General features: G+C 40.3%; 1 protein-coding gene across 1 annotated transcript; it reads left to right on the forward strand.

Moving 5' to 3' along the window:
* Window positions 1-64: 64 nt before the first annotated feature.
* LPL (lipoprotein lipase) lies at window positions 65-26,620 on the forward strand. Its single transcript, XM_027549778.1, has 10 exons — window positions 65-341; window positions 6,393-6,562; window positions 13,174-13,353; window positions 15,220-15,331; window positions 16,309-16,542; window positions 17,794-18,036; window positions 19,281-19,401; window positions 20,313-20,495; window positions 22,009-22,113; window positions 24,654-26,620. Coding segments are annotated over exons 1-10 (1,437 nt in total). The 5' UTR covers window positions 65-253; the 3' UTR covers window positions 24,655-26,620.
* Window positions 26,621-27,266: the final 646 nt, after the last annotated feature.

Raw genomic sequence — 27,266 nt, forward strand, 5'->3', positions numbered from 1 at the left:
TTCATTTGCATATTTCCAATCACAGAAGCAGCCGTGGAGTGGAAACAGTGTCGGACTCATTTTCTCCTCCCCCACCTCCTCCTCCTCCGAGGAAACCTGCCGCTTCTAGCTCCCCACCCTCCCCTTTAAAGGGTGACTTGCTCTGTGCCAGACCGCTGCTCCAGCCTGTGCCGCCTTGGGTTCAGCGGGTCTACTGTTCTGTCCGCGCTCGCGCCTGGTGCCCTGCATCTCCTACAGAGGGACATCCCCCGAGATGGAGAGCAAGGCCCTACTTCTGCTGGCTCTGAGCGTGTGCCTGCAGAGTCTGACCGTCTCCCGCGGAGGGCTGGTCGCCGCAGACAGTAAGTTTTGTGCGCGCAGACTCCCCACTTGCAGAATAGGCTCAGTGGCCATTTGCACACGTTGTGAGGATGAAAAGGAAAGAAAGTAGGAAGGGGTTGCGATGCGCACCGAGGACTCTCCTAGCCCGAGCGCTTGCCTCAGAAAGGGTCGCGGGGGTGGGATCTAGAAGGAGCACGGAAGAAATTTTTCCTCCGATCTCTCTGGGGCGGCTTCCAGTACCCCTTTCTCTCTTTCCCGCGCAGTCCTCTCTACTCCGGCTGGGGCTGAGTTCCCTGGAGCCTGGGCTCTACAAGGAAAGGAGCCGGGTAGGTCCGGTAGAGTGTGAGGGGCGGGGCCAGGGAGGAGGGAGGAAGGGCTCTGCCAGCGGTGACCTGCTTTAACCTCTCCTCTTGCAGGGGCCCTGGAATGAAATGAAGGGGGCCAAGGTGACCCTGGGTTGGCCTTGGTGGCAGCTCAGCCCCAGCCAGTGAGAGCGCGAGTAGAAAGTGGCCCCTTCTCCTGGAGAAGCCGGCCTGTGGGGGAGCGGAGGGAGGCACTGACCCCAACTCTGGACACCCCTCCTCTCCACGTGGAGGGACGTGGAGGAGAGGACGCGGAGCGCGAAGTCCTGGGCACGCGGGGTCCTGCACGCACTGGGGCGCCGGGGAAGCTGTCCAGCTTCCACTCTTGTACCCTCGGATTTACTTAGCCGCCAGCAAACCTGGTGAAGGGTTGACCACCGTTCCCCTCACCCCCACCCCCGCCGTAAAAAACGTGGCAGAGCGACCAGCAATCTGACCGCTGACTTGGAGATTGCCAGGTTTGCGCTTGGCTACCCTTACTGTCCTCGGACTGTTCTCGGAGCTGAGCCCGACTCGGGCGCCCTGCCCCGTGGTGCGGTCCGAGCTCTTGGGGCTTCTTGGGCGCCTCGGGGAGGCCACTGGCGGAATCCCAGTCACCGCTCACCAGGGTTAAGGCGTCCAGGCCAGAAGTGAGTTTATTGCAGGGAAGAAGAGCGGCCAGCCTGAGACCTGCCCACGATAGAGGCAGCCTGTGTAACTTGAGCCTTGGTTCAGCTAACACACAGCAGAACTAAAAAGGCAGCTGAAGCAAGTCATAAAAAGAGGCAACGTTTTCTTTTCTCTTTGGTGGAATTGCAGTCAGGGCGTGTCTCCTGGATGTGCTTTCAGGCAGCACGTCCTGCAGTGGCTCATTTTATAGTGAAGTTTGACTTTGCTGCTAAGTTTGTCTCTGACTTTGCTATTTCAGCACAGAGTTGTGAAATAACATTTTTTAATTTATTTAAGTTGGAGTAAAATTGCTTTACCATGTTGTGTTAGTTTCTGCTGTATATGAAGTAGCATTTTTGATAGGTTAAAAAAAAGGAAAGCTGATTTAAAAAAGTATCTTTTCTGTCTGATCAGTTTGAGAACACTGGAGGTTCAATTTGTTGTTCAGTCGCTAAGTCATGTCTGACTCTTTGCAACCCCATGGGCTGCAGCACACCAGGCTTCCCTGTCCTTCACCATCTCCTGGAGTTTCCGTGGAGTTGGTGATGCCATCCAACCACTTCATCCTCTGTTTTTCCCTTCTCCTACTGCCTTCAGTCTATCCCAGCATTAGGAGAAAGGAGACTCAGGAGACATGGGTTTGATCCCTGGGTCGGGAAAATTCCCTGGAGGAGGGCATGGCAACCCAGCCTGGTATTCTTGCCGGGAAAATCCCATGGATGGTGGAATCCAGCAGCTAGGGTCCGTGGGGTCCCACAGAGTCCTACCGGACTAGAGCGGCTGACCAGACACACAGGCAAACATCTTACGAGGTAGCATGTGCCCCTAGATAGTATTTTACACTATCTGAGAAAATGGGTGGAACAAACTCCAAATTCTTGTTTCAGAAAGTACATCACAGGATAATGTTACTTAGACCAAAAACACACACAAATAAGTGTCATTCACAGTTTTAAAGTATTTGTCAGACTCCCTGCGAGATTCAGGACCCTAAATTACTGGGCTAGTCAGTGTCACCTCTCTGGATTTTGCTTCCTCAGCCCTAAAATGAGGAATTTAGACCAGACTCAAAATCCTCTTAGACCTTTTAATTCCTTGAATTCCTTAATTAAGGAATTCCTTGAATTCCTTAATTACTCTTCGATGCAAACAGACACAAGTGATTAAGGAATTAAATTGGATTTAATCAATTTAATCAATCTATGTCTTTCATAGCTATAAATGCTTTGTAAGGGAGGAATCATTTGGAAATGGACTTGAAATTAATCCCCCTCACATCCTTCCTTCCCACTCTAAATCTAACCCCCATCCCCTCTTTATATTATGCTTCTCTTATCACAGCAACTCTCTGCCCTCTCTCTCCTCCAAACTAATTTAGGTAGGAATGTAAGACATTCCGGAGAAGGCAATGGCACCCCACTCCAGTACTCTTGCCTGGAAAATCCATGGACAGATGAGCCTGGTAGGCTACAGTCCATGGGGTCTCGAAGAGTCGGACACGACTGAACGACTTCACTTTCACTTTTCACTTTCATGTATTGGAGAAGGAAATGGCAACCCACTCCAGTGTTCTTGCCTGGAGAATCCCAGGGACGGGGAAGCCTGGCGGGCTGCCATCCATTGGGTCACACAGAGTTGGACATGACTGAAGTGACTTAGCAGCAGCAGCAGCAGTAAGACATTCAGAGTAGAAAGGAACAAGTGTGAGGAGGGAATGGTAAGTACTACCACCTCTGGGCTCTGACTATACTTCTCCATTTTCAATTTCTAAGAAAAATATGAGGATATGGGCACTGCCCTCAGGCTCTTTATTTTCTTGCTGCTGCTGCTGCTGCTGCTAAGTTGCTTCAGTCATGTCCGACTCTGTGCAACTCCCTAGACAGCAGCCCACCAGGCTCCCCCATCCCTGGGATTCTCCAGGCAAGAACACTGGAGTGGGTTGCCATTTCCTTCTCCAATGCATGAAAGTGAAAAGTGAAAGTGAAGTTGCTCAGTCGTGTCTGACTCTTTAGTGACCCCATGGACTGCAGCCTACCAGGCTCCTCTGTTCATGGGATTTTCCAGGCAAAAGTACTGGAGTGGGGTGCCATTGCCTTCTCCGTTTTTCTTAGAGCCACCACAATCTCTGCAAGGCCTTCTTTAGGAAATTTGAAGAGCTCAGTAGCTACAAGTCTGTTTGACTGGCCATAGTGAATTTCTAGGCTAATATCTGAGTTAAACATGAGTGATGACAGCAAAATAGCACGTAGCACCTTCAAATGAAGCAGAGCTCAGCAAGAGCATGATTGATTAATGTATGGAAAGGTGGGAGTCAGGCACCAGGGAAGATTTGGCAGTAGGAAATGTTCACTTTCTTTCTGACGATGTATTTTTAGCTCAACCCTCCTCTCTTGCTTTATTTCAGGAGGAGAAATTAGGCTGTAGAGTTTACAGCTGCTATTTTTGCAAACGTTTTTTTCTATAAAATTGGAAAGTAAATCTGCTTGTTAGATAAGCAAGTGCCTTGTCTACATTGGAATGTCTGAAAACTCCAATCAATTCAGTCAGATAACAACACTGATTTTTTTCCCCAAACCTTTTTTTTGGGGGGTCAGCATTCTATAGAAGCTGAGTCAATAACTATGACCACCAGCCTCAGAGAAGGGACGAATTACTGATGAAGTTCTTTAGGAGTGTATGTTTGTGTGTGTCAGAGAGGAAAAACAAACAGAGAAAGGAAAGAAGTAAAAACTTTAAGAGAATGGCATTATAACTGAGCTCATATACCTCATGTCTTCACATACATGTTAATCTTATTTATCTGATAACTGTGAACTACCTTTAGAGTCACTTTGCTGGGATGCTCAATGCTCCTTCTACAATGTACCTTCTATAAGTATACCTTTAAAGGGTTTTGACTTGACCTAATTTCATCTCTGTGAGTTATTATCTATGTTAAGATAACTCCTAGCCTTTGTTGACACACTTTGATTTTTTGTTACTTATTTAGGACTTTAGAGATAAAGATCATATAGTCAAGAAATGCATTGACTTGTAACTTACCTGATGCCCCCAAATCTCTCCTTAGTGCTTGATGAGGACACATCTGATGGTGTGATGTTACTAATATGATGAGTCGAATTCAGCCCTTATAAAGGATTAAACATTAGACAACTGCCTCTGTAACACACACTATTCTAAGATGGCTTTACTTCTAAGGGGATCTAGTGAAAGGTCCTTCTACTATCATTTCCATGTATAAAAAACAATAATTTCCTTAGTAGCAGCTGAGTCAAATCAGTTCATCAGCCAGCCAGGAGCAATCCCCAGTGTATATATTACGATGACTAAACACACTGTTGACCCACAGTCAGGGTCCATCCTTCTCCCTAACTCTTTCTGGCCTAAGTCAGTTGTATGAGGGCTGGTAGAAATTGGGAAACCACACTCATCTTTAGAATGCCAAGACATCCTTAAGGGATTACAAACAACCATGTATGTGGAAATACCTTTGGTATGTGTCAGAACACCAAGGAGAGGGAAAGACTGATAAAACACCAGCAGCATCTATAATTTCATATGCAGAATAGACAAAGAATTGAAAACATCACATAGCATATAGAGGGGTACTGTTTTCTTGTCAAAGCCTTCATTATGTTTTCTGTAACTTAAAAAAAAAAATCCATGAAAAGAGAAACAGAAGTTTTCAAATACAAATTTTCTTACAAATGTATGAATTTTCTTCTAAATTTCTTTACAAGCTATATAGCCCATAGAAATGATGGTTGTGGGAAATTGGAGCTCTGAGTGATCCATATGACAATCTGGTACAAGAGTTAGAGATTTAATAGACTTTTATTTTTCATAGAAATATACAAATCCTGCCTTAATAATTTCAAAGAATATTCTTAGTCATTTCAAAACCACCAGCAACTCTAGGCCTCCATGTTGCATAATTCTAGAAAAAAAGAGACTAAAAGTGACTGTTATCCTCTGGAGTTATGCAGAGCAATAAGCTTAAATATCAGTTTGGCAACCAGGTGGTGGGTGAGATCTGTCTGCCAGACTGTTCAGGTTATTTCTGCTTTAAAAAGCTTGCTGATCGAACATGTTAAAATAAGACTGTTAAGAAGGGAAACATTAATTATTTGATACAGAGTGATGTGGGTGAAACTAACCTAGTTTGAAATTTTCTAAGGCAGTTTCTAACAATAGAAGAACTTCTTGGGCAAAATCAAAAGTAAATTGCAATACAATTTACTTAAAATGTACTTAAAATGTTTACTGTGATATAGTATGTACTTCCTACAAATACCCTGTGAAGATTCATCAACATTTAGAAGTATTGTCCAGAGACTCAAAAATAGGCCAAAGTTTTCTTTCTCTCCTGACTCAGTCGGGGCTTAATAATGAAGAGTGTATTCTTTCCATAACCACCTCTGCTGTAGTATTTTAAGCGTCAGCTTTGTGTGGAAGTCTGTGAAGACATAAGTGAGGAAAGAAACATTGGGGGAAAGAATTAATCATAATTCATACATAGCACAGATATTTCTGAACAAATCACTAAAGCAATTTTGAACTGATGTATCTTGCCATGTGGGGAGGAATAATTCCATACAAAATGTTCCCATGCTTCCAACTTTTCTTCTTGTTAAAATTTTAAAAATAATGCTAGTGAAAAGGAAACAGTCTTCCCTCAAACAAGCTTTGTTGTTGTTCGTTTTTGTTGTTCAGTCACTCTGTCTGACTCTCTGTGACCCCAAGAGCTACAGCATGCCAGGCTTCTCTGTGCTTCACTATCTCTTGGAGTTTGGTCAGACTCATGTCCATTGAGTTGGTGATGCCATTCAACTATCTTATCCTCTGCAAAGTGTCAGACACAACTGAGCATTGGAGCACTGTCCACTTTGAGTACCACTGGAGGATCAACCATTCTCTTGCAATCCACTTTTTTTTTTTTTTTTTTACTTTAGAAACAAAAATAGCATTACTGGTATTTGCTTGTGAATCTAAAACACACTAGTCCAGCAAATAAAACAAACCACCCTCTAATTAACCTCCTATCCAATTTTTCCTTTTCAGGGATTACAGGAGGAAAAGATTTTAGAGACATTGAAAGTAAATTTGCTCTCAGGACTCCCGAAGACACAGCTGAGGACACTTGCCACCTCATTCCTGGAGTGACCGAATCTGTGGCTAACTGTCACTTCAACCACAGCAGCAAAACCTTTGTGGTGATCCATGGCTGGACGGTAAGGAAGGCTCTTTAGGAAGGAGTAGACTGGCATGAACTAAGCGTTCTAACAGGCTTGTTGAGAGCCCGGTGATGGGAACCCAGTGATGCCTTTGCTTTAAACTGGAATAAAAACAGTTCTGGCTCAGGTGGGGATTGAGGAATCTAAAGCCACAAGTTGCCTACTATACAGAGTGAAGTAAGTCAGAAAGATAAAAATGCATATATATGGAATCTAGAACGCTGGTACTGATAAAATTATTTGCAGGGCAACAATGGAGATACAGACATAGAGAACAGACTTAGGCACGTGGGTGAGAGAGGAAGAAGAGGGTGGGATGTATGGAGAGAGTAACATGGAAACATACATCACCATATGTAAAATAGATAGCCAATGGGAATTTGCTGTATGACTCAGGGAACTCACGCTAGGCTCTATAACAACCTAGAGGGGTGGGATAGGGAGGGAGGTGGGATGGAGGTTCCAGAGGGAGGGAGCATAGATATACCTATGGCTGATGCATGTTAATGTTTGGCAGAAATCAACACAATACTGTAAAGCAATTATCTTTCAATTAAAAATAAATTTTTTTAAAGTATATAAGAAAAGCCACGAGTTCATGGGTACTTCCTCTGGACAGTGCTAGCCTTCAGTTTACCATGGTGCCTAGCTGTGACCTCAAACTGGCCATTCCCCTAGCCTTTGCTCAAGTACAGAGCAGAGTGTGGGTTAGAGGAACCAGTGGAGACTTGGCATAATCCTGATTCATCCGGCGCATCACCCAAGTCCTTTCCTAAGGAAGATGACCTGTGAGAGTGAGGAGAGGGCTGGGGTAGAGGGAAGAGACTGTTAGTGTTCTGCTTTGCCATTCTCTAGCTCTGTGACTGGATCCAGCCACTTCTCACCACTGGGCCTCAGTTTACTGATCTGTTAAAAAAAATGAATTTAGACTGGACGTCCCTCCTCTCCCAATATTCTCCAACTGTAAACTTTAGGGAGCTTTTCTAGAGATGAAAGAGGGCTAGCCAGGGAACTGTCATGCAAGATGATTAGCAAAGGTGAAAACTGCTTATATTTACTTTTCAAGAATATGAAAAATATAGTTCTCTTTAAATATACCAGCTAGTCCCTTTATATGGTATAGTTCTTACTTAACTAGTTTGTTTCCAATATTTTCAATCCTTAATGAACAGATTTTTATAGCTCATTAAAAAGAACTTAGATAAAATTGATGCTTAAAGAAATATTATCTTTCCATTATGTCCAGAGTTTGTGAATGTGGTAATAGATACTTAACTTCAATGAGATGAATCAGCTAATGGTTGCTATTTGTACTCCTGATTTTTTTTTCCTACATAACTTAAGTGCCTTTGTTATTGACAGTGTAGGACAATTGCTATTACTTTTATAAAGATGAAGGAAACAACTAATGGATTTCACAGGAATATTTATCTTAACAAAACACTTCTATTTGCTAGAGTTCAGGTAGTATATTATATATCTTATGATAAAGTTGCATTTTCAAATTTCTGACAGATTTTTTTACATTTTAAGAGGTTTATATTGGAAAATATAATCTTTGGTTATTTTAGACACATTTTGGCTATATTTAGAACTTAGCTTTTAATACTTTTCAAAAAAGTTTAAGCTTAACATTCATATGACAGAAATAAATTAAATATCTCAGGTATCTCAACTTGTCCCTGAGAGAATTTTGTAATTTAGGAATTTTTGAAAAATATTTCCTCCTCACACTAAGATGACGTGACTCACCCAGTATCAGTAGATAGTGGTAATTTCTATCATTAACCCCACTGCTTAATAAGACCACTTACATTCTTCACGTGTGTCCTGACATTTCTGAGTGCCTGGGCTCAGAGGCTGGGCCACTGGCTGTGGGACTGAGTTTCATTGTGCAGAACTAGGTGGTCTGTGCAACAACTCATCTAGGCATTTCAGTGAACAACCTGGTTTCTTCAGTGGGACCACTGGGTGCAGGTAGCAAGGGAGACTTCAAGTGCAGCTGTGTGCCTGTGCTGCTGCTGCTGCTAAGCCGCTTCAGTCGTGTCCGACTCTGTGCGACCCCATAGACTGCAGCCCACCAGGCTCCCCCGTCCCTGGGATTCTCCAGGCAAGAACACTGGAGTGGGTTGCCATTTCCCTCTCCAATGCATGAAAGTGAAAAGTGAAAGTGAAGTCTCTCAGTCATGTCTGACTCTTTAGCGACCCCATGGACTGCAGCCCACCAGGCTCCTCTTTCCATGGGATTTTCCAGGCAAGAGTACTGGAGTGGGGTGCCATTGCCTTCTCCGTTTGTGCCTGTGAATCAAAGCTATTAAAAATTAGTACTGATTTAAGGAAACTGAGAAGGAAAAAAGCTAGGAAATATTACCTTTTTGGAACTGAAGAAGGTGAGTCCTTGTCTTCCAGTCCTTTGTTGGGTTGTTGTTACTGTTCAGTCACTCAGTCATGTCTGACTCTTTGTGACCGCATGGATTGTAGCATGACAGGCTTACCTGTCCTTCAATATCTCCCAGAGATTGCTCAAACTCATGTCCATCAAGTCGGTGGTACCATCCAATCATCTCATTCTCTGTCGTCCCCTTCTTCTCCTGCCTTCAATCTTTCACAACATCAGGGTCTTTTCTAATGAGTGGTCTTTGTCTTCACATCAGGTGGCCAAAGTATTGGAGCTTCAGCTTCAGCATCAGTCCTTCCAATGAATATTCAGGACTGATTTCCTTTAGGATTGATTGGTTGGATCTCCTTTCAGTCCAAGGGACTCTCAAGTGTCTTCCCCAACACCACAGTTCAAAAACATCAGTTCTTCAGCACTCAACCTTCTTTATAGTCAAACTCTCACATTCATACATGACTCCTGGAAAAACTGTAGCTTTGACTAGACAGACCTTTGTTGGCCAAGTAATGGCTCTGCTTTTTAATATGCTTCTAGGTTGATCATAGCTTTTCTTCCAAGGAACAAGTGTCTTTTAATTTCATGGCTACAGTCGCCATCTGTGGTGATTTTTGAGCCCAAGAAAATAGTTTGCCATTGTTTCCCCATCTATTTGCCACAAAGTGATCGGACTGGATGCCATAATCTTTGTTTTTTGAATGTTGAGTTTAAGCCAGCTTTTTCACTCTTCTCTTTCACCTTCATCAAGAGGCTCTTTAGTTCCTCTTTGCTTTCTGCCATAAGGGTGGTGTCATCTGCATATCTGAGGTTATTGATATTTTTGTTGGGGATTGGGGGTTCCTTGGTGGCTCAGAGGTTAAAGCGTCTGCCTGCAATGCGGGAGACCTGGATTCGATCCCTGGGTTGGGAAGACCCCCTGGAGAAGGAAATGGCAACCCACTATAGTATTCTTGCCTGGAGAATCCCATGGACGGAGGAGCCTGGTGGGCTACAGTCCACCGGGTTGCAAAGAGTCGGACACGACTGAGCAATTTCACTTCACATCACTTCACTTCACTTCACTTATAGAAGAGTCTTATGTTAAATTTTAAAAAGAAAGGATAAGATTGTTAGGCAGTTACTAAAATTATCAGTCGCTGAAGTATTAGTCGCTGTAGGGGTAGGTTGGGTTCCTTGCCCTTTGACAGATTGCCCAACTCAGAAGCACTGATAGTACAGAAAAAATTTATAATAGGGGGTGAGAGAAAATAAGATTTTCCTGCCTTATCTGAGGTAAGCTTCTCAGCCATTTAAGGGTATGGGACTAAGTGAGGAGGTTCTGCAGCTTTGTCATGAGAAACCCAAGGGAATGCTTAGCATGCAGGGTGCCCAGGACACTTCCCAGGAGGCAGTGCAGCCACAGATGTCCTGGAGCTTGGCCACCTGCTTGTGTTTAAGTACAGGGTTCTCATTGTGATGTTGGCACTCCTCACCACCGGCTAAAAGGAGGAGTGATTAGCATTGTGTTCTGGAGAAATGACATCATCCTCTCTGGAAAGGCAGCTGCAAATGGTGGTTACCCTTCAACTTCCAAGAGAGGAGAAAGATGGAGCAGGACCAATTCTTTAGGGTTTTATGCTGGGCGGGCATTGCATCTGCTTCTTCCAAAGACTCAGGCTTTGCACCCTGACTGAAAGCAGCCACACAGAGATGTGTTCATAGAAGATTCCAACATGTTCCTAGTGATCTCACATCACCTTTGTGCTTTTTTGGCTTTGCTTTCTCTTTGTGCTTGAGATAGCTTATCAGTTCAGTTCAGTCACTCAATCGTGTCTGATTCTATGATCCCATGGACTGCAGCATGCCACGTTTCCCTGTCCATCACCAACTCCCAGAGCTTGTTCAAACTCATGTCCTTCAAGTCAGTGATGCCATCCAACCATCTCTGTCAGCCCCTACTCCTCCTGACTTCAATCTTTCCTGTCATCCGGGTCTTTTCCAATGAGTCAATTCTTCTCATTGGGTAGCGAAAGTATTGTAGTTTTACCTTCAGCATCAGTCCTTCCAATGAATATTAAGGACTGATTTCCTTTAGGATGGACTGGTTGGATCTCCTTGCAGTCCAAGGGACTCTCAAGAGTCTTCTCCAACACCACAGTTCAAAAGCATCAATTCTTTGGTGCTCATCTTTTTTATAGTCCAACTCTCACATCCATACATGACTACTGGAAAAACCATAGCTTTGACTAGACCGACCTTTGTCATCAAAGTAATGTCTCTGCTTTTTAATATGCTGTCTATGTCGGTCATAGCTTTTCCTCCAAGGAGCAAGTATCTTTTAATTTCATGGCTGCAGTCACCATCTGCAGTGATTTTGGAGCCCAAGAAAATAAAGTCTGTCACTGTTTCCATATAGCTTATAGAGCGGACATCGTATCACTGCAAGTAGATTGGGAACCAAAGTGGTCACAAGAAGACATTTAGGAGTGGAGAGTAACTCCCAGATCATCTGATCCCTTTGTTTCATAGGTGCCCTGGTAAGATTAAAACAGTGCCTGTGTTCATAGACGTAATTAGGGGAAGAACTGGGATTGGAACCAACATCTCCTGAGTCCCAGGCTTGCTTTTTCCTTCCACAAAGCACAGCAATGTGGTGAAAATTTGTCCACTTTGTTAGTGTCAGGCGTGAATCGAGAGTTCATGTTTTAATGTTTTATCCTACAAAATAGATTAAACAGAATGGAATTATATGGCTGATTAATGTTGATATATTGCAGAAAACAACACAATATTAAGAAGCAATTATCTTCCAATTACAAAATAAATAAATTTTTAAAAAGAAAACAAATACAAATACAAATAATAAAGGAAGCAGATCTGAAAGGACCCACCACCTAAGATCAAAGTTTCAAACAAAGTCCCTTGGTTTGGGAATTCAAGAGTCTTAATTTTTCTATTGGCGTTTACTCTAAGAAGAATACAGGTTTTACAGATTTCCCCTTAAAGCAGCCTAAAACATTTATTTCAGAATCTTCTTTGTCTGCTGAGTCACAACCTTTACTAGGGCTACGGTATGATCAGCTCTCAGGTTGTATTAGGGGTGGGTAGATTTAAAACAGGTTGTTGCTATGTATAGGCTCCTGGCGGGATGGCATGGAATTTTGTCATCTATGTTTTTTTAATGTGTTCGATTATTTAAAAATAAGCATATTTGCCAAGATGTTCAGGGTCTCCTCTTTGATGGCATAAATCTTTTCACTTTGAATTTGGGGGCCTTTATCAACAAGAAGTAAAGAATTACAGATGGCAGTTTGCTTATCTCCAAAACAAGACCAATCTCATAATTTTGGAAATTTGATAATTAAACCTCATTAATTTGCACTCTGATAATCAAGAATTTGAAAGGATGGTGAACAAGTCTGAACTGAAACTAATAATTTTCTAATGTATTAAGAGATTGCTAAATAAAATTATCTTCTGTTAGAATAGTATGTTTAAAACTATTTTTCTTCACTATCACATCAAATTTTGTATGTAAATAACCCTTTATAAGAATAAAGGTATGGAATCTAGAAAGACAGCAATGATGACAATCCTACTTGCAGGGCAGCAAAGGCAACACAGACAGCAAGAAGAAACTTTTGGACACAGTGGGGAAATGAGAGGGTGGGATGATTTGAGAGAAAAGCATTTAAACATATACATTACCATATGTAGAACAGATAGCCAGTGAGAGTTTGATGTATGACACGAGGAACCCAAAGCCAGTGCTCTGTGACAACCTAGAGCAGTGTGATGGGGAGAGAGGTGGGAGGGTTCAAAGCAGGGGGACCTATATTTACCTATGACTGATTCATGTTGGTGTATGGTAGAAGCCAACATAATATTGTAAAGTAGTTATCCTCTAATTAAAAATTTAAAAAAGAAAATGAAAAAAAAAGAATAAAAGGTACTCACATTCCCCAAAATATTTCTGTTGGGAAATATTTATTAACCCATTTGAAAGTATTTAAACTAAATTTCTTTTAAAATAGTCCATCATTCTACTGTAAATTTTAACTTATTCAGGTTGATCTTTCCTTTCAATACTATAAATTATTGAAGTTTTACTGATGAGCCATGGGCTTCCTATGGATTTTTCCCCCCCATTTAATGTATGGGGTTGACATATGTATCTATTAATACAACAAGTTTTAGGTGGGCATTTTAAGGATGCTTGTATCATCCTCTTCAGGTGACAGGAATGTATGAGAGTTGGGTGCCAAAACTCGTGGCTGCCTTGTACAAGAGGGAACCGGACTCCAACGTCATCGTGGTGGACTGGCTGTCACGGGCCCAGCAGCATTATCCAGTGTCTGCAGGGTACACCAAGCTGGTGGGACAGGATGTGGCCAAGTTTATGAACTGGATGGCGGTAAGACTGGGGGAAGGAGCCTTGTATATCCAAAACAGACCAGTTGGCTAGAGCTGAACTAACGACCGGTTTTTGTTCCTTTGTGGTAAAAAAGAGAAAGTGTCAGTCACTCAGTCGTGTCTGACTCTTTGTGATCCTATGGACTGCAGCCTGCCAGGCTCCTCTGTCCATGGGATTCTCCAGGCAAGAATACTGGAGTGGGTTGCCATGCCTTCCTCCAGGGGATCTTCCCGACTCAGGCATCGAATCTGGGTATCCCACATTGTAGGCAGATTCTTTACCATCTGGGCCACCAGGGAAGCCCTTTATTCTTATACATTTAGATATAGATATTTTTTGGGTCAACTCATATCTTCAAAATAAGCATAGTCATTATTTTTTTCAGCTAAAAGTAGCATTATGATAAAAATGATAAAGCTATAAAACCCATAAAGCATAGTTCTGCCCTGCACTGTCCTTTGATATTTTCATGGTGAATAGATTTGCTGAGACCAAGAACTAAGTGGGCAGAACAGACAAAAGCTTGTTATTTCAGGGCAGAGGAAAGATGTCATGTTCAGCCAAATCCTTCCCTACCAGTTGGCTGGCACATGGAAATTTTATCCAGGCTTTGACCTGTTAGAATATCAATCTTTGATGAAAATTTTAATATTACTTATTTCTTAGTGTGGATTAAAGATCTGGATTTTTGTTGAGAGTTGGAGGAGTGAAGGAGATGAGCTAGGGGAAAAAAATGGCAGGAAAAGTGTGTAGGATATGAAGTAGCTGAGGATCAGGAGCTTTATTCACTTTGACTCTCTGAGGTCATCCTTTGAAAATTACCTTTGGAAAGTATCTTGGGGTTGAAATGAAGATAATACTCTCACAGGCCATTATTTAAGCCAGGTACTTAAAAATAAGCTCTGTTTATTGAATCGATCATTAAAAGATAAAAGTTCTTTTCTTGACTCTTTTGCTAACCAGGAGAGTGAACTTGGGCAAATCAGATCACATTCCTGGAACTCAGACTTCTCATCTGTTGAATGAGAAGGCTGGCCCATATGTGTCCCATCCTTTGTAATAGTTTCTGATTTTAAGTCATTGCTTGAGTAACCTTAAATAATAAAGTAACACAGGGTATTTGAGTAGAAAGTGATGAGTTAAATATATATCTGTATGTGTATGTCTATATATATATAAAATACCTATATATAAATATGGTGCTCAGTTGCTTAGTCATGTCCAACTCTTTGTAACCCCATGGACTGTAGCCTGCCAGGCTCCTCTGCCCAGGGAATGTTCTGGGCAAGAGTACTGGAGTGGGTTGCCATTTCCTTCTCCAGAGGATCTTCCCCACCCAGGGATCGAACCCAGGTCTCCCACATTGCAGGCAGACACTTTACCATCTGAGCCACCAGGGAATCTCATATATATATATAAATACCATATATAAATATGGTGCTCAGTCGCTTAATCATGTCCAACTCTTTGTAACCCCATGGACTGTAGCCTGCCAGGCTCCTCTGCCCATGGAATGTTCTGGGCAAGAATACTGGAGTGGGTTGCCATTTCTTACTCCAATATATAAATATACACTTATACATATATTTTCAGATGTATGGAAATTCATGTTTCCATACATTTCTATTTCAGACATTTGGAAAACTCTAATTTAAATATTAGTAAGGAAAGAGAAAATCTCAACAATATAGTCTATGTTCCTCTTACCTATAACAAGAAATTAAAATAAATAGAGTTAGGTTTCAGTATTGCCCCTATTTTGAAAATGATATTTATTTATTTGAAACACTATTCAACTTTTATTTCTTTTAGCATTGATATTTTGCAAAGAACTATAAAACTCCTTTTTCTGTTCGTCTTCCAAAGGATGAATTTAACTATCCCCTGGGCAATGTGCATCTCTTGGGATACAGCCTTGGGGCCCATGCTGCTGGTATTGCAGGAAGTCTGACCAATAAGAAGGTCAACAGGATAACCGGTAAGAAAGCAGTGCCATTTTCTTTTAAAATAAAAGAACTGCATTGCCTGTTGCTCTGAAAGAGAATCAGGATGCTTGTCAAACAAGCATATGTGTGTTACCCTCCTGGGTATGCCTGGCCATTTGATTATCACATGGGAAGGCTCTTTTTCTGGAATAAAATAAAATTCAGACCCTTGCTCTCATGGGCTCACCATCTACTGGCAGAAGAAGAGAAACGATGCAGAGTTAAACACAGAAAGCCCAGTGGCATCTCAGAAACAAACCTTTGCTCTGTGCTTTGATAGTGTATGCACACATATCTGTCACCTCTCACATCAATACTGGAGAGAAAGAAAAAGGACCCGCACCAGAGGCCATTTGGAAAAAGGAGACCTGTCATCCAGGCCAATGGCAATAGATAGTTTGGCCTGTGTAGAGAGGAAGAAAGAGCCCAACACTATTTACAAGCCTTCTAACCAGGCACAGAAATAATTTACAAAAGGGAATCAAGTCATCCTGTGTGAAAATTGTTATTTAATGATTAGTTTGAAAAATTCAAATTTTATTTGAAGAAGAGATAAGCCTTCTCTTATGAATCTCAGTAATTTAAAACTCAGTCAATACAGAATTGGAGCTGATAACAATCTGTAACTGCCAGTTACATTCAAATGATGAGCAATGGAATGCTAAGATGATACTGATGGAGACTAAAACTAATGGGAATTTAAAAATCTCTGAGTGACTTCCCTGGTGGTCTAGTGGTTAAGAATTCACCTCGCATTAAGGGAACACAGGTTCCATCTCTCCTTGGGGAGCTAAGATCCCACGTGTGGTGGAGCAACTAAGCCCACATACGTCAACTAGAGAATTCATGCAGCCCAAAGGAAAGTTCCCATGTGATAAAAAGAAAAATCCCACATGCACAACTAAGACCTCATGCAGCCAAATATATAAATAAATAAAAATCTTTGAGGACTTTTTGTTTTCCCTCTAAGGCTTAGATCCAGCTGGACCTAACTTCGAGTATGCAGAAGCTCCAAGTCGCCTTTCTCCTGATGATGCGGATTTTGTAGACGTTTTACACACATTCACCAGGGGGTCACCAGGTCGAAGTATCGGAATCCAGAAACCAGTAGGGCATGTGGACATTTACCCTAACGGAGGCACTTTCCAACCAGGATGTAACATTGGGGAAGCTCTCCGTGTGATTGCAGAGAGAGGCCTTGGAGGTAAATATAATTCAGAAGTTAACTAAATGTAGTTGTTGTCTTAACTCTTACTGACCAAGTGCCCTACCATTCTCCTCAAGTACATAGTTTGAATATACATCTAGCCAAGATGTGTTTTTGAAGAAGTCTGTCACATTTTAGCATGCTCACCTTGGAGCCTCAATACTTCCTGGGGTCAGATAGACATTTCATCTTGTATTATATTGTAAGCTGCACTGAGTACTGCACTTGCAGTAATAAAAGGGAAAAACAAACAAACAGTGAGATGGCAAGAAAACTGCCTTGCCTTTGAAAAAGTATTGTCTTGCTACACATTAAACTTTGAATACAGTGCAAAACCAGTAGAGTTATTTTTAATTCTACTAAAAGTAAAGGACATGTCAATTAGTCCAAATTTCTTTTGCCAGCCTTTTAAAGAGATGTACAAATCACCATTCCCGAACAATAAATATTCCAACTTTTTAAGAAGAAAATACAGTTTAATATTAGTTTTTAATGTTGAATAATCATGTTAGTGTGTGTTAATTTTATGATTTGTTTTAACAGACCTTTGCATACCTTGTGGACAATGGGACCTACCTATAACCAATATACTCTGGTGTTTTGGGCCTATGTTATAGAATTTATAGCATAATGTTACTAATTTTAATCTGTAAAAAACCTTATGATAAAAAGCTGTACTTTTATGACATTGCTGATTATTTCTATAATTCTATATTTATAGAAATTATAGAAATAATACATTTTATAATTATAGAAATTATAGAAATAATTATTAAGTCTATTATTTCTATAATTTAATGTAAAAATCATGAACAGTGACACACTCCTCAATTATTCATAGTATCTATGATAAAATGCTGTTAATATGGCAATTATACCTATGATGTGGTTTCTAGGGGTATACTTCCAGAAGCATCTAGAAGTATTATATACTTTCAATATAAGCAAAAGTTGTGATGAACTGGGGGAAATCAACTTCTATCTTGGATGTCCTTATTACAGCTTCGTAAACATACTCACAAATATAAGACAGCAGAAGCATCTAAAGTTCCTGATAAAATTGGCAGCTTTAACACTCTTGGGGTAGGGAAGAAGCTGCTATCAAGAGTACCTCCTTAAACAGGACCTACGATCAAGGAGATAATTTTGTTCTAACACCACATCTCAGCTATATTAGACATGCAAGATGAAACACTCATTGTGAACTGTCACAGAGTTGAAATGTTCCTTGTGTCTCTTTTTCCCCAGATGTGGATCAGCTAGTGAAGTGCTCCCATGAACGTTCCGTTCATCTCTTCATTGACTCTCTGTTGAATGAAGAAAATCCAAGTAAGGCCTACCGGTGCAATTCCAAAGAAGCCTTTGAGAAAGGTCTCTGCCTGAGCTGCAGAAAGAACCGTTGCAACAACATGGGCTACGAGATCAACAAGGTCAGAGCCAAAAGAAGCAGCAAGATGTACCTGAAGACTCGTTCTCAGATGCCTTACAAAGGTAGGCTGGAGACTCTTATAAATAGGAAAATGGATTTGATCCTATTTTTTTTTATTATCATGCTTGTTGCATCACATGTACTGATTTTGTCCATTGCAATAGAGATGATAAAACAATTTTGCTAAGTTCTGAGCCCTCATTTGTGTTTCTGTTGGTAGAGAGGAAGTTGCACTAATCCGTGTTGCTGGAGTTCCTAATTCCCACTGCTAGTAAGGCCCAGGGCACAACAGCACCACCCTGTGCATCAGTTCTGCCTGCCACCATCCTCTGTGCTTGTGCCCATTAGCATGGGCCACCACATTAGTACCAGGCTGTGAGTTCATTTGAAACCATTCATACACAGTCATCAAACTATGGCCCTTGAACCAATTCCAGCCCATCATCTGCTTCTTTAAAAAAAACTTTTGTTAGAATGTAACCACATTAATTTATTTCTGTATTGACTAAGGCTGCTTTCATGCCTCCATGGCAGAGTTGAGTGGTTGAGACAGAGACTATGTGGCCCGCAAAACCTAAACTCTTTACTCTCATCCTTTGCAGAAAAAGGATGCCAACTCCTAAAATCTGCTTTGGGGCTTCCCAGGTGGCTCAGCGGTAAAGAATCTGACTACAATACAGGAGACACAGGTTCAATCCCTGGGTTGGGAAGATCTCCTGCAGAAGGAAATAGCAACCCACTCCAGTATACTTGCCTGGAGAATCCCATGGACAGAGGAGCCTGGTGGGCTGCAGTCCATGGGGTCAAAAAAGAGTTGGACACAACTGAACTACTAAACAACAAAGTCTGCTTTAAGTGAAGGCAGGAACCACCTGTATTTGAAAATAGAACTAGTCTTGAGAGGGAGGAATATACCAAACCTTCTAAGATACTCCCATTTTGTTACGAATCTGAGTCTCCTGCATTGCAGGCAGATTCTTTACCATCTGAGTTGCTTAGGAAGCCCAGTACCCGATCAAAGATGATTACTTTCTGGATCTGCTTACCAAGTCAGATATACCTGGATTCTTCCTATCCACTACAACCACACTCTTCTGCAAGGAAGTAGAATTCAAAGCCTGAATATTCTAGTAGTAAGCACTGTACAGATATGAAGCAATCTTTCTGAGTCACGTTTATAGTCATGTATGAATGCTTCCTGTTGATCACTAGTAAGATGCAGTCTGCTGTTGAGAGTGCCTGCTTGTTTGTGCTGCAGTGTTTCCATAAAGACTGATAAGAGCTTGTTCTGATTTTCTCTCTACAGTCTTCCATTACCAAGTAAAGATACATTTTTCTGGAACTGAGAGTAATACATACACCAACCAGGCCTTCGAGATCTCTCTGTATGGCACTGTGGCTGAGAGCGAGAACATCCCTTTTACCCTGTGAGTAGCCACAGAATTTTACCTTCAGCATGGGGGCTTATCATGGCACTGTTACCTGCCCTGACCATCAGTCTGAGGAACAGAAAGGGCATAGGATAACAGGCCCCAACCTTTTTGTCACCAGGGACCTATTTTGTGGAAGACAATTTTTCCACGGACTGGGAGATGGGGGATGGTTTCAGGATGATTCAAGCGCATTACATGAATTGTGCGCTTGATTATTATTATTACATCAGCTCCACCTGATATTATCAGGCATTAGATCCCAGACCCCTGGCATAGGACTCCTAAAAACAGGTGTACTCAATAGGAAATTTTTTTAAAACCTTTAAATTTTTTAAAAGGCAAAAGATGTTCATTACAGTGGTACCCATAATAGCATAAATTAGAAGCAAAGTAAGTGTCCAAAACTGAGGCAATGGTTAAGTGAATTGTGGTTCAACAAATCAATAAAATCAACCTAGCCTCTAAAAAGTGTAGTTATAGAAAACTAGGTAATGCATGTTAAAAAGTGGAAGGTAAAACATGAAGTGAATAAAGAAAAAATAGAGAATTGCATGTACACTATGATTGTGACAAAGGAAACACATGTTCACTTATCAATACAAAAGGAAGGAAATATATGAAAATGAAAATAATATCTCTAAATGATGGACTTATGAATTTTTCTCTTAGGAATTCTATTACGTAATTCATATTGTTAGGATAAAATTTGGAATACTTTAAAAGGGTGTAGCCATCTTTCAAAATATGCTAAGTGCCATGGACATTCATCTTGTGTATTTTGTTGGACATTTTTTGCATTTTTAAAATACTCCCCAAACAATAAAGCTATTTACCTTTTAGGAGGAAGAAAAAGGGAAAGAATTCTGATTTTCAGAACTAACCAAATATGTTGATCTTTTATTCAGGCCTGAAGTTTCCACAAATAAGACATACTCCTTTCTACTTTACACGGAGGTGGATATTGGAGAATTGCTAATGTTGAAACTCAAATGGATTAGCGATTCCTACTTCAGCTGGTCCAACTGGTGGAGCAGCCCCGGCTTTGATATTGGGAAGATCAGAGTAAAGGCAGGAGAGACTCAAAAAAAGTAATTAATTTTTCTCCTATTCACTTCCGATTCACTCAAATGTCTTTACCTAGAAATAGTATTTCTGGAGCCTCCAACATTCAGGTGAAACTTTAGTAGGCTTTGTTTTTAAAACTATATACCTATACCCAGGGATTGAATCCAGTTCTCCTGCATTGTAGGCAGATTCTTTACCTTCTGAGCCACCAAGGAAGCCCCATTCAGTATAAAAGTTTTAAATCCTCTGAGGCTCTCTATGCAATTCATTTAAAACTATATACCTAGAAAATTATTCTTATTATTTTTAAGAGTATTATTTTATTATTATACTAGAGAAGTAATGGTATTTCTGCATTTCATGGAAAGAAAACATAAACTGATTTGCCACAATCATTGAGTAAAGCTGAGATTAGAAGTCAAAAATTTCGACTTCTCATTTAACATTGATTCCTGCAAGCACAAAACAGTTATGCAGAGAACCTTAGTGATGCCACTGGGACATTCAGAGATTAAAACCAACCTCTTAGGACTTCCCTGGCAGTTCAGTTGTTAAGATTGGAAGTTTCCACTGCAGCGGGTGTGGGTTTAGTCCCTGGTTGGGGAGCTAACCCACAAGCCAAGAGATATAGCCAAATTTTTTTTTAATAAAATAAAAACCAACCTCTTCAAGAAGGATGAGATTCCAAGATAATCTCATCCTCTCTCCCCCACCCAAATCCACATAGATCTATAAAATGAATTGCATAGACAGCCTCAGAGGATTTAAAACTTTTACACTGAATGGGGCCTCCTTGGTGGCTCAGAAGGTAAAGAATCGGCCTACAATGCAGGAGACCTGGGTTCAATCCATGGGATGGGAAATCCCCTGGAGAAAGAAATGGCTTACCCACTACAGTATTCTTGCCTGGCGAATTCCATGGACAGAGGAGCCTGGCAGGCTGCAGTCCATGGGAATGCAGAGTTGGCCACGACTAAGCAACTACACTTTCACTGTCTTTCATACTGAATGTACAGGGATTTTGTAAACTTCAGTATACCATTATTGTAAATAAAAATGACTCTTTAAATTAGGATCAATAATATATTTCTCTTTTGTCATTTTCTTTTATAACCAAAGTTGGGGAGGGAAAGAAGTTATGAATGGAGAAGCTATACAGAGTAGTGTTTCTCTAGCAGGGCCAGTTGAAAGCTGATTTCTGAATTCCTTAATGCAGACACTAAGAAGTGGTAAAGTTGATCTTGTATCATCTTTTTCTAAGAGCCTGGTGATTTTAAACCTGCTCCAGGCTATCTGTATGCCAATCTATATTAATGAACGAGCTTTATTGCCGAACAGTGCATAAAGCCCGCAAATAACCATCTGATTCAGATGTGTTCTGACTGGAATGGCCTGAGTATAAATAGTTAATTATTGGAAATATCAAAACAGTCAGAAGAATCATGTGAGTTTCAGACAACCCTGACAGAAGCATTTATTTTTGAAGTCATTTTTATTGTTCCAATATGCTGTGTTCACGTACAATTTCTTCCACAGGGTGATCTTCTGTTCCCGGGAGAAAATGTCTTATCTGCAGAAAGGAAAGTCACCTGTGATATTTGTGAAATGCCATGACAAGTCTCTGAATAGAAAGTCTGGCTGGTGAGCATCATGGGCTCAGGCTCTCTGGGTATCTTGAACTTGCTCTCCAAGGGATGGTGCTTCATGCTTTGCCCTTCACCCTGAACTAGAGGCTTGGATTGAGTCTTGTGATGAGAACCTTCAGGTGGTCTTTCTTAAAGTCTTCTGTATACACATTAGGGGGCTTCCCGATGGCTCAGTAGTAAAGAATCCGCTTGCCAATGGAGGAGATGCGAGTTCAATTCCCGGGTCGGGAAGATGCCCTAGAGTAGGAAATGTCAACCCACTCCAGTATTCTTGCCTGGGAAATCCCATGGACAGAGGAGCCTAGAGGGCTACAGCCCATGGAGTCACAAAGAGTTGGACACAACTGAGCAACTGAGCATACACAAACACACGCACACACACGCAGGCACATTAGACCTGTCCATTTGCTTTTAGCAGTACTTCCTCTATTTTCTTTTTCCTGTTCTTTATGCCAGCTCTGGTGCACTTCATAGGTTTTATTTTACTTCTTGAATTACCACAGAATCTTCACTTCTGCTTTTTCCTGTACTGCAACCCTGCTCCCTTTACAGACCTGTGTGCAGAGCATATATCACAAGTTTGTAGCCATCACTGTGGCTATGGGCACAGCTCCTCCTAGGAGGTACCCAGGGGAGTGAAACATCAGCCAAAACCAGAGTCCTCCTTGATTCTAAGTGCCAGCAGATTCCAGGACAGGGAGCCAAAGGGGCAGCCACCAAGCATCCGTCTCAAAACCCCCAAAGATGGAAAGCTTGTAGACTTAAAAGTTTAGAAGATGGTTGTCTTTTCTACCTCAAAACAACTGCCTGGATCTTTTCTACCTGATCTTTTAATCCACATGGCAGCTGTCAGCTGAATTTTTCCAGAGCGTCAGTACTAAGTAGAGACTGAACATGTGACTGCCTCTCTCTCCACCACGTTCCCTCCTGGAATTCCCAAAGTATGTCCACTTCCATTCCTCCACTCATCCCCTTGCCAGGTGCAAGTGCTGAAGGGTTGTAAGTATAAAGGAGGAAAGCTTAGATCATATCATACCAGCCAGTGACACAAGAAAACAGTGGGAAAAGTTGGTCACAACATCATACGGAAATAGAAAAGCTAATTGCTTTTGGTTTGTCTTCCCCAGTTGCATTTACAGACAAAAGTACAGAAGAATTCTCTAATCAGAAAAAGCATATTAAAGGTTCTATGTGACATATCTCTTTTATTTTTAATTTCTATTTTATAATACAGTTTATCAATGGATAAGTATGGATTTCAGACTTTCTCTATACATGTATAATATTTACCTTCTTTTAGTTTTTTTACATTATGGCATTATGACATATATACTTTGGACAAGATGAAGCCGTCTGGATTAAAAACATTAATGTAAGAGCACTCAAGATAAACTTGAAATGGAGAATAGTTACTGGTATTGAGCCAGGGAGAATAATTGAATTTTTATCTAAGTGTATACTTCTACTAAGAGCTTCATTGCTTTGTTTTTCTTCATCACAAATCTGAGGTTCTTCATATTTGTTTTAACTCTTCAAAAGGAACTCTTATATGAAGTTTTATATATGAATTTAAGTTATGTACTGCTGCTACTGCTACTGCTGCTAAGTCACTTCAGTCGTGTCCGACTCTGTGTGACCCCATAGACGGCAGCCCACCAGGCTCTGCCATCCCTGGGATTCTCCAGGCAAGAACACTGGAGTGGTTTGCCATTTCCTCCTCCAATGCATGAAAGTGAAAAGTGAAAGTGAAGTCGCTCAGTCGTGTCCGACTCTTAGCAACCCTTGGACTGCAGCCTACCAGGCTCCTTGGTCCATGGGATTTTCCAGGCAAGAGTACTGGAGTGGGATGGCATTGTAGACAAACATTCTTATGTATATATTATCCCAAGGTCATCCATGACTTTAATCTGTAATGTGAATTAAAAAAAAAAAATCTTGAAAAATTAGGAACCAACTCATCTGTTTATCAAGTATTTCTTGTCACGTTTGTGTAAGTTATAAGACTTTATCTAAGATAGTCTAGTGATATGTTCTTCATCTGATGATAAGATTACTGAAACAACAGATATTTAGGAAGTTTTTTTTTTTTTTTTTTACTCCTGAACTTTATCTAGGAGGTAATTATGACTCAGACTAATAAGCTTCTGCTGTTTCTCACCTCTGTGACTAAGTCAATGAAATAAAAGCTTCTCTCTCATCTTCCGGTAAAACTCTTTAGAAGACTCATACCACAAGAAAAGGAAAAAAAAATAGGTATTTTATTTAACAAGTTTTAGAAGTAAGAAATCTTGCTAAATTTTGAAATCATTCAATTCAGTCTTCAGAAAAGGAAACTCCTTATCAAGACATGGCTAAGTAAATACTAGACTGTCTGACTCCTATGAGCCTGCCACTTCCTCTGATTACATTTATTCTCACAACCTTTGTTCTGAACTTCTGGTTGACTACTTTTTCATCTTGAAGGTGGTGAGGGACGGAAGAGGGTTATAAAACACTAAGATAATAAATTGCCATTCTTCCTCTGTTTTCTCTCAGAAACTTGGCAAAGCTACAGAAGAAAGAACAGCATATGAATTCTATGAAGAATGAAGTAACTTTTACAAAAGATGCCCAGTGCTTTAGATGGTGAAATGTGGATTTTCCGGAGTATTAACCCCAGCTCTAGCCTTATTAGTTACTTTAGGAGACAGTCTCAAATACTAAAACTAATTCAATTTGAGGTGTATAGTGGCCAAATAGCACATCTTCCAACATTAAAAAAATAACAGATATGAAAAGCACTGCATTCTGTCCTTTGAAAAAAAATGAGTTATTTAAAATGATAAAATAATCAGATCTCTTCATGTAGTAAGTTTAGCCATAGCCTAAAATTGATTAAAATCTCATTTTTAATTGGGATTCTGCGTTTTCTAGACTGATAACCTTCTCAGAGTTTTCTCTGAGTCTAAATATAGGAAGTAAGTTTTTTTGCAGCGTGAGTAGGACCCGTTTACCTTGTCAATCAAAATCCCTACTTTCTTGGAATTACTCTCCTCTTGCCATTGGAATGTAGTCCAAGAGTGAACCAGGAACTAGTGACTTGGAGATAGAAATGAAGAATAGAGTTGATAAAGCACTGAACCTTTAAACCCCCTCTACGGTTGGTTGCATCATAACTAAGTTACAAATTAAAGGAGATATATAAAGTTGAGATCAATTAAATCTTAATAAACTTAACAGTTTATGGTTTAGTATTTCCCCTTCCTTTTCCTGCTTTGTTTCAAGATTATATTTTAATAGTTTTTCCCTAGATAGGCTTTTCAACTGAGCCTGTTATCATCAGCTGATACAGAATTTTAACTACAGAGGAAAAAAAATGATACTGTAATTTTATTATCAGACTTTCAAAATTACATTCATTGAAGTCCTTTAATGTATGATAGTTACTGTTCAATTTTAGGCTTATTTCAGCCATGCTTCAGTCAGACTTTGAGCATGTCTCTTTCTTCCCTAACTTTGATAAGAAAACACGTATTCAAGATGAAACTTTGCATCATGCAAAGTCCTACAAATTTTAGACAAAGATTGTTTTTACTAAGTAAAGAAACAGAAAGGTTAAAGTCAGTCATATAGTCACTGGCAGTGCTTAAAACCATTGTGGACAATGAAAAGGATCAATTGCTATATCCACGTGAATTGTCATGAAAGTTGTTTTTAACAACTAGTCAAGAGTGAGTGAACATTTATTTATAAACTAGATCTCATATTTTCAGAATGCTTTTCTATATATTATTATCAAATGATAGAGAAGTCAAATATTTCAGAGGCTATTACTGAAAATCCAAACTGTGAATGTGTGTGGGTGTCTGAACACATATTCACGTATGAAGCCCCACATACACGATTATTGCTCAGCATGGCTCGGAAGGTAAATGATTAAGAGGTACATTAGAACACACTGAGTAGAAAATGTTCCAGTGGTGCCGGAACACTCCTTCATCTGAGAGATACAGTTGTGCCTGTACAAAGTAGAATGAATGCTGTGACTGACATCAGCCAGTTTGGAATGAATTCTCTCTAAAAATAAAATGTTGTGTGACTTGTTGTTGGCATCCCCCTTCATTGTTATAATTCATTAATTCTCGGGATTTGGGTTTTGAGCAAGGGTACATCAACTTAAGAAAGTATAAATTCAGTCAGTGTATGGCCCTGGGAACTCTGACTTCTACAGACTTCACTATATATATATCAGCAATGCTTTGACTTTCAATGTTATTTATTAGCTGTAAATATATGTGTGTATGTGTAAAGGGAGATTGTACATACTGGAAAGGTCATTGTGGCTATCTGCATTTATAGATGTTTGGTGCTAATTTTGTACGTGTTTTTATCAGTGACAGTTTCACTGAGCCAACTTACTCTGATGAAACAATACAATAAAATGGGCTTTAAAAAAACACAAAACTTACTTGTGTGAAGAAATGGAATCTACTTTTAATAAAATTGACAACATTTTATTACAATGCTAAGTCATTATTTTGTATCATTTAAACCCGCCTTAAAAGAAATTTATTCTTAGGGCCAGATTAATTCAGCAAATTTTTACTGAATAATCCCTATGCTCAGTAAAAAGTACAGCTTCTAAAATTATAGTGCGCAGTATATTTTAATTTTTATATTTACATTTGTACAAAGTCTTAGAGATCATTTAAACTATAGCGAAAAATGATACCGAATTTTTCCTAAATAAAACACACAGAACTTTTCTTGCCTGCCAGATACTTCTTCACAAGTAACATGTTAGATTAATACTAAATATCTTTCACCATTTCCTGGAATAATGTCTCTGTTTCTGAGATCTGATCATTAGCTATAAAGCAGATGGCATTTGTACAATAAAATGAACCCTTTGGAGGTGCATTTTTAGACCTTTTCATTGAATTGTTTTGATAATGGAAAAGAACAACATACAGCCCACCCATGTAACTAAGTAGGGATTGCTTCTTAGTACAGTCAGTACTTAGTATTTTTGAACCAATTGTTGGAGAATGGGTTGCTGTTCTAAGACTCAGAATAGTTTACTATTGATTTGACTTCCTGGCCCACACTTTCTTCATTTAAAGTGTTACGAATTATATGTTTTGTTTTTCTAGTTACCTTAAACTAAAA

The sequence above is a fragment of the Bos indicus x Bos taurus genome, chromosome 8 (genome assembly GCF_003369695.1).
Source record: "Bos indicus x Bos taurus breed Angus x Brahman F1 hybrid chromosome 8, Bos_hybrid_MaternalHap_v2.0, whole genome shotgun sequence".
Taxonomy (NCBI): Eukaryota; Metazoa; Chordata; class Mammalia; order Artiodactyla; family Bovidae; genus Bos; species Bos indicus x Bos taurus.

Coding starts and splice junctions, on each gene's coding strand:
- LPL (XM_027549778.1), top strand. CDS start 254: ATGGAGAGCAAGGCCCTACTTCTGCTGGCTCTGAGCGTGTGCCTGCAG. Junction 342..6,392: donor AGGGCTGGTCGCCGCAGACA/GTAAGTTTTGTG, acceptor TTTCCTTTTCAG/GGATTACAGGAGGAAAAGAT. Junction 16,543..17,793: donor TGCAGAGAGAGGCCTTGGAG/GTAAATATAATT, acceptor CTTTTTCCCCAG/ATGTGGATCAGCTAGTGAAG.